This window comes from Chinchilla lanigera, unplaced genomic scaffold (genome assembly GCF_000276665.1).
Source record: "Chinchilla lanigera isolate Chin_1 unplaced genomic scaffold, ChiLan1.0 scaffold00088, whole genome shotgun sequence".
In the NCBI taxonomy this organism is placed as follows: domain Eukaryota; kingdom Metazoa; phylum Chordata; class Mammalia; order Rodentia; family Chinchillidae; genus Chinchilla; species Chinchilla lanigera.
In genome coordinates this window covers 9,083,455-9,091,119 of record NW_004955489.1, presented here as the reverse complement: position 1 = coordinate 9,091,119, position 7,665 = coordinate 9,083,455, and the positions used below count along the sequence as shown (strand labels likewise).

The window sequence follows — 7,665 nt, the reverse complement described above, 5'->3', positions numbered from 1 at the left end:
CAGGACCTTGCATTTGTCAGGCAGGCACTGTGCCACTGAGCTATATCCTCAGCCCAAGGAGGCTTTTTCAAATAAAGCAATGTTAAGAATACGGTAAATCTATGAATTGTTCAAGATAAATTATGTATTGAAAAGCTATCTATAAAATTATACATGTATATGCAAGCATAATAACTTTTTAAAAGAAAAATTGTGTTTTGATTAGGTAAAGCTATACATACATAAAGGATAATGTTTACAGATTATGGATATACTTTAAACTATTAGGAGTAGAATTGAAATTACTAAGGAATGCAATCCATTTTTTTGCTGTCTTAATTTTGTGTGGTCAGTTTTAATTTTTACACTTATTGTTTCAATCTGTTACAAAAAAATTGCTACTTTTGTAAACACCAATCCAATAAAGATAAAAATTGTGAGCAAAGCTGGAATATAAATAATTTTAGCATAATAAAAACTACCTTGTTTTTCTTTAGTTTTCTCACTTCTGTGTGCCCAAACTAATAGATTATTAGCTTAGCTTGTTTTTAAATTTTAGGAACTAGGGGGCTGGGGATTTAGCTCAGTGGCAAAGCGCCTGCCTGGCAAGTGCAAGGCTGTGAGTTCAATTCCTGGTAATGGAAGAAAAAGACAAAAAAAAGAAATAAATTTTAGGAACTTCTAAAAAAATAAAGCCAAATAATCAACTGTTTAAATCCATTTCATGTTGTGGACTGAGCCACTTCTAAAAAAGACTATTTTAATTAAAGTTCTAGAAACCAAACAGAAGCCAAGCATGGTGGTGCACACCTGTAATCCCAGCACTTGGGATGGGGAGGCTGAGGCAGGGAGATTGTTGCGAGTTCAAGACCAGCCTAGGTTATAAAGTGAGCTCAAGGCCAGCCTGAAAAGCATGGTGAGACCCTGTCTCGAAAAGAGGAAAAAAAAAAAAAAAAGAAAGCAAACAGACAAATGTTTTGGTTCCAAATCTTTGGATTTTAGAAAGAGTGATGAAAAGTAGGGACAGACGTTATTTCATGTTTGCAAAATGTTTTTTTTTTTTTTTTTTTTTTTTTTTTTTTGGTTTTTCTCTGGTACCGGGAACCGAACTCACGACTTTGAGCTTGCCAGGCAGGCGCTTTTAGCCACTGAGCTAAATCCCCAGCCCCTGCAAAATGTTAAGAGAATAAAAACCAGTAAAAAATTATCATAAGCAAAGTGGCTAATTTTAAAAATATATTTTAATGGGATATAAACGACCAACTTACATCTATTGGCAGTGATTCATCTTCTTTTTCCGTTAATCGCATATAAGAACGATCTATAAACCAGAAGCATACCATTAAGGAAACTGTAGCCCATTTTTCTTTCTTAAAATGCAAACAAATCAATATACCAAAGTGGCTGAGTTAGACACTACACAAAGTAATGCTAATCCCAGATTCCTCAAAACCTCTATATTCCAGGGCAGGCAGTCTTAATAAACTACAGGTGTTTTATTCTCATCATGATCTGCTTTGTCACCGTATACAGTGGGGTGAGTATGAGGTAAGTATGAGGCAGAAATACCCAAGCATAATTTCCCCTTTCATTACTACAGTAAAACTAGAAACTTCTAAAACTTTTCACTAAGTGGTCAAAGAAATCAAAATTATTTAAAAATGAATAAGTCCAGAGAAAACCCTAATTCACCCTAATTCTGATCAGTACTGCCATTACAAAGTGAAGTGAAAGTAATACCGCACAGAAATGTTTCTCTTGAGAGAACAAGCTGTGGTAAGTGGTGGAATTAAGAATTGTAAAATATCAATTTATTCTCTACTATGATTTAATTGTAATTCTGTTGCTGCCTTGACCTCAGGAGACAGGAAGGGATAAAGCAAAAGGATCAGGATTTGGAAGCTGATAAAACTTGAATCATAGGATCAGCTCTGCCAGGCATAATGGTGCATGCCTGTAATCCCAGCACTCGAGAGGCTGTGGCAGGAGGATAGTTGCAAGTTCAAGACAAGCCTGGGCTACAAAGTGATCTCCAGGCCAGCCTGAACTGCACAGCAAGACCCTGTCTCAAAAAAAAAAAAGGACCAGCTCTGCAATTCATTGTATCACATTCAAGTTAAAGTATCTTCAGTAATTGTAATATGTACTTCAATTTTAGTGTTAAAATGCGGGAGAGGGGAATGTGTCTTAGTGCTCAACAAATGCAGCATTTTTCATTGCCTGAATTTTCCTAGCAGGAAAATGGAAATAATGTGAGCATTAAATGAGGTTCAGAGCTGGAGATGTAGCTTAGTGGTAAAGTGTTTGCCTGGCATACACAAGGCCTTGGGTTTGATCCCCAGTGCCAAAAACCAACAAACCCACATGGTTCAGGGCAGGACCAGTATACTGCTAAAAGAAAGGTCTTTAAGACAAAATGATGCCAAAATACCATAGTATGGCAAAAGGCCTTAGTGTGCCATCTGCTGTCACAATGTGACACGACACAATTAGTTTCAAAGGTAAGTATTAGTCTGTTGCCAATGTGAGAATTACAAAGAGATCTCATAGTAGTGACAAATCCACAAGGCATGCTCATCACTTGAAACAAAGTACAAAATCCTAATTTTCGATGAATCTAGGACAATCATTTAATGTACTTAAATCCACAAGGCATGCTCATCACTTGAAACAAAGTACAAAATCCTAATTTTCGATGAATCTAGGACAATCATTTATTTAATGTACTTTAGATGTAAAGTAACAAATTGCTTTGAGTGGAAGTATATTGACTCTTTCTTAAAAGGGATTGCATTTAGAGACATATTCTTAAGTTTTAATTTACAGAGGTTACAAGGAAAGGTAGAAAAGAAAAATCAAACCAATACCAAAAATAAGATGTGGACTAACTTCCTACTGTCCATTCCATTTCCAGCCAGCTTTTTTGTTTTCATGAAGCCTGATCTGACTCTTAATAGTATCTCCAGGCAGCTTTTTCTTCATCTATAACATTAAGGGGTTGCAGTTTGGTGATCTCCAAGGGCCCTCTTGCTCTATGATCATGTAATTTTACTACTGAAGCTTATTGTCAAAAATAACACAGTCCTCCAGTGTATTCTATCTCCTCCGGGACGGTGCTTCTCAAATTAATGTCTATAAAATCACCTGGGGATCTTTTGAAACCGCAGATACTGATTCAATAGGTCGGAGGTGGGGTCTGAGCGCCTTCTAACAAGCTCCCAGGTGATGCCCACAATGCGGTTCCATGAACACACTTTGAGCTGCAAGACTCTAGGATACTTTCCTAAACACCCACTTCCTTCCCCGCAAGTTACTGCACATTTATATACCTTTTTTTGGTTGTTTCTTTGAGCCAGGGTCTCACTAGGTAGTTCAGGCTGATCTTCCAATCTCAGCCTCCCAGGGCTGTGATGACAGGCGTGCAGCACCACGCCCGGCACTTAAATACTTTTAAAACATCGCTGTCACTTTATTGTGATTATTTCTTAAGTCATTTGTTTTCCCACTAGCCTATGAACTCCCTTATGGCATTTCTGTATCCATAGCACCTACCCACGGAGCAACTTCAACCAGTTATAGGAGACTGGATTTTACATGTTCTTAAAAACCAGGCCTTCAACCAGAAGTGGTGGCGCACGCCTGTAATCCCAGCACTCGGAAGGCTGAGGCAGGAGGATCGTTGCGAGTTCGAGACCAGCCTGGGCTACAAAGTAAGTTCAAAGCCAGCCTGAACTGCACAGTGAGACCCTGCCTCAAAAAGACAAAAAAACAAACAAAAAAACAGGCCTTCAGACTCGCTGTCCAGTGCTCTTTCCTCATACAGAACCACTGTGCCTCCTTAAGGCAATCGGTACCTTAACATCTCAGTCATTGCCTGGACAGCACAAGAGTACCCAAAATACTGTCCACCTAGTTGTCATGAGGCCATGAGCTAAGTCCTCAATTTCACGCCTTGCCTGACCTGCTTTATGCCGGATCTGACATCCCTTGTCCTGGACTGCTGGACAGATTTCGCTTTGAACCGTTTCCCAGACGCCCCTTCCTACCTTCTTGCAATCTCAGGTGCCCTACACCCAGCCAACTACAAACCCTGCACTGCCATGAGGAGCACTTGAAGCTCTGAGGTCTTAAGCGACCATTCCTCGGACCCTCCGTCCGATAATGCCTTCGGGTTGTGCCCACACACCGCCCCAGGTCTCACACGAGAGAGGTCCCCGTTCCTCGGGCACTTACGCTGCGCAGCGGAAAAGGCGGCGTGTGCCAGGGCAAAGAGGCCAATGCCTACTAGCCCCTTCCATAGCGATGGCGCCATGACTCAGAAGGCGCAGCAGGCCAACAAAAGAGGCGAAGGGCGACGAAATCGCTCCCTTTTCCAACAGGCAAGTGTCCGCACGGCGCAGAACGATGACGTCACTCAAACCCCGGGCGCGAAGCGCCTTCGTGACGCAAGACCCAGAGAGCACTGAGAAAGCGGAAACTGGAATGCCGGGAAGAAGGGGAAAGCTACACGGATAAAGGTCCGCGACTGCCTCTGAGGCTGCTCTGCACAGCCTCTCTGTGAAGGGTAGAGCTGAGAATAGTGAGAAAAAGGGAGGGGAAGCTGGACCAATGGGGAAGTGAAGAAGGAGGACGTTGGGGAAAGCACGGGCCGCGGGGAAGGGGCGGAGCCTGGCGGTGGGCGGAGCCTGGCGGTGGGCGGAGCCTGGCGGTGGGCGGAGCAGAGTCGGGGTTGAGGGATAGCTGGAGGTGGGGGTGAAAGGCGTGGTTGCTCACACTTCTGAGAGTCATTTTTTTATTGGTTGGTTGGTTGGATTTCGTTTTCCTTCAAGTTCTGCCTGTTTTTTCTTTAGGTCTTTCCTGGGTTTCAGTTCTCTGCGTATCGCCACTGCGGAAGGAGGCAAGGGTGTTAAACCGAAGAGGCAGGTGGAGTCTCTAGGACAACAACCGGGCTTTGGTGTTCAAACACTGGGTACAGGGGTCGATCAGTAAATGTCTGTATGCTTCCCCTTACTGTCGAAAAGCCTTAGAGCAAGATTCGCGCCAAAAGGAAGTGTATTGCAGCAGGACAGTTTAATCTTCAAGAGAAGCAGCGTACATTAAGGAAAAAAGGAAAAAGAAAAGAAACGAATGTTGAAGTGTTGTCCCAGTTCTCCCTCTACCCCCAGATAAAAATGTATTTCTTAGTCTATCGCGAAAATATAGACCCTCAGTGGTGAGGTTCTCCCTCTTGAACTCTTTTGCTCTGCTCTCAGCTTCGGCGAGTTCACCTATTTATTCCCTCTTCAACCAACGTAGATACTACATGACTCCAAATCCACGTCTCATCTTTATCTGCATTATCTCTGCTTAGCTCCTGATCTGTATTTCCGATCAGCAGTTGGATGTATTCCCGTGTGTGTAGTCGTGTGGCACACAGGTTTTTTTTAAGAGCAGAATATATTTATTGGGCAAAGAAAGGCTCTGTTGGAGAGACAGAAGGGGTCCCCAGCGGGTTACCAAGGACCCTGCCTTTTTAAGCGATTTTGATAGAGGAAAACCACAAGGCAAGGCGGGTCCAGGGTGGGGAAAAAGGGGAAATCACAAGGTGGGCATGAGGTGGGATGGCACACAAATTTATACGGTCTTTTTTTAAAATTCTAAAAATAAATAAATAAAATTCTGCCAACAATTCGTCCAGTGCCCCCTGGCTGAGTGGCTCAGCATTGTAAACTGCATACTGAAAGATAGTTGCAAAGTATGATTACCATTCTTCCCATTCAACCCTATGGGAATTATATGTTTCTATATATGTATCCATTTGCTTACACTTACTTGCACAAAGATGTCTATCTTTACCACCCCCTTGAAATTTGCCACATCCTCGTTTATGATCCTCTTAACCTGCTCTATTTTTGTATCACCTTCTAATCTACTATATAATTTATTCTATTTATTGTGTTGTTGTTTACTGTCTCTCCTCCCCTGCTGAAATGTAAGCTCCAAGAGGACAGATTTCTCTGTGCCTAGAACGTTGTTGCTTGATAGGCATTCAAAATGTTTGCTCAATAAAGAATGAACAAACTATGGAAAAGAAGTGAGAGGGATGTTTCTGTGAGGGGATCTCTCCAGAGAGTTCCTCCATTATTTTGAATTGAGATCAAAAATCCCTGTGGACTTCTGATATACTGATCCTGAGTACCTTTAAACCTGTAAAAACCCCTGTAAAATAAGGAAGCACCCAAGATTCAGCATATTGCGTCCACTTTACATATATAATTTTTGTCCTGGATTCCAAATTTAAGATATCATTATTTTTCTCTGGACCCTTTCCAATTTCTTTACCCATAAACGAAATTTTTACATAGTACTTAACCAATGTCAAGTATGCTATAATGTATTCCTTACAAATGTGGTCTTATTTACAAGCCTCGTGATGAGGAACAGCCAGCATGTGGTCACTGTATAGTCCACAGGATTGTGCTTCCTTCTCCACCCTTGGGAGTGAATAGAAAAAATATTGTTTAACTGCTTTAGATTGGATAATGTTCAAATGGAAAGTAGACTTAGTTGAAGCAGAAAATGAAGAGTTTTCTTAAAGGATCTGTGATCCAGTTCCTTTCTTTTAAAAATAGGGAGTTACAGAAAAGTAGGGCCAGTAAGGAATCTGACATTTATTTGTATAAGCTATCAATGCATTATCTTAGTCTCCAAGTGATTTATGTCCAGGAATTGAGTTTTGTTTTCTCTATTACCCACTCTCTTTTAACCTGTTAATTATATGTATTGAGCATGATTGTATTTGTCTTATCTTTAGATTCCAATCTGAAGAGGAGCCAAGGCACTTATAGAGAGTTATCAAAGATTGGATCATTCAAATAAGTACCTTGAATCCACTCATGCATGGTTCTGAAAGTTGAAGTTAATCCCAAAGGTGTAAGGTGTAGTTCGTGGCAGCATTCCTTTTCATGAGCTTTTAGAACAAAAATCAAACCTTGTGAGAAAGAGTATATAAGTGAGGCCAAGCATGTTGGTGCACACCTGTAATCCTAACACTGCAGAGGCTGAGGCAGGAAGATTACAGTGAGTTTGAGGCCAGCCTGGGCTAGATAGTGAGTTCAAATCCTATCTGAACTACATAGCAAGACTCTGTCTCACCCCCTGAGAAACATATAAAAATAAATTCCTAAGTGACCCCAAAAATGCCTTTAGTTTTCCCAAAGAAGCAGCCATTCTCGATATGCATTGAAGATAAGTAATGTGAATATTATTGAAGGTGGGGATCATGATCTCTAAAGCATTTCTTTCAGAGAAGTTATTTGTGAAACCATATCAGTTTCCCAGGAAAGTCTGTTGAATAGAGAAAGCATAATGAAGCCAGGCGTGGTGGCGCATGCCTGTAATCCCAGCACTGGGGAGGCTGAGGCAGGAGGATTGTTGTGAGTTCGAGACCAGCCTGGGCTGCAAAGTGAGCTCAAGGCCAGCCTGAGCTGCATAGCGAGACCTTGTCTCAAAAAGACAAAAAAAAAAAAAAGAGAAAGCACGGCTACCAAAAACTGCTTTTGAGTTCATTTACTTTGTTCTATGCCACCCAATTAGATGAATATCTTCATGTACTACTCATTTGTGTGTCCATTTCTCATGCAGATTCTCCATCCGCCACACTCTGTCCTTTACTACCCAGTTCATAAATCCACTTTACCTAGGGAT

At 41.4% G+C, this 7,665-nt stretch overlaps 1 protein-coding gene across 3 annotated transcripts in view; it reads right to left on the bottom strand.

The window, feature by feature from the left end:
- The window catches only part of Mmgt1 (membrane magnesium transporter 1), a 46,881-nt gene extending 42,255 nt beyond the window's left edge, over positions 1–4,626 (bottom strand). For 2 of the 3 annotated variants that reach the window (XM_005404605.2, XM_005404604.2), the window contains exons 1-2: positions 4,213–4,626; positions 1,248–1,300 (exon numbers count right to left, since the gene is read on the bottom strand). In XM_005404605.2, the coding sequence (XP_005404662.1) occupies positions 1,248–1,300; positions 4,213–4,291 (132 nt within the window). In that variant the 5' untranslated portion in view covers positions 4,292–4,626. The remainder of the gene's footprint in view (positions 1–1,247; positions 1,301–4,212) is intronic. The other variant, XM_005404603.2, reaches the window with a different exon arrangement.
- Positions 4,627–7,665: the final 3,039 nt, after the last annotated feature.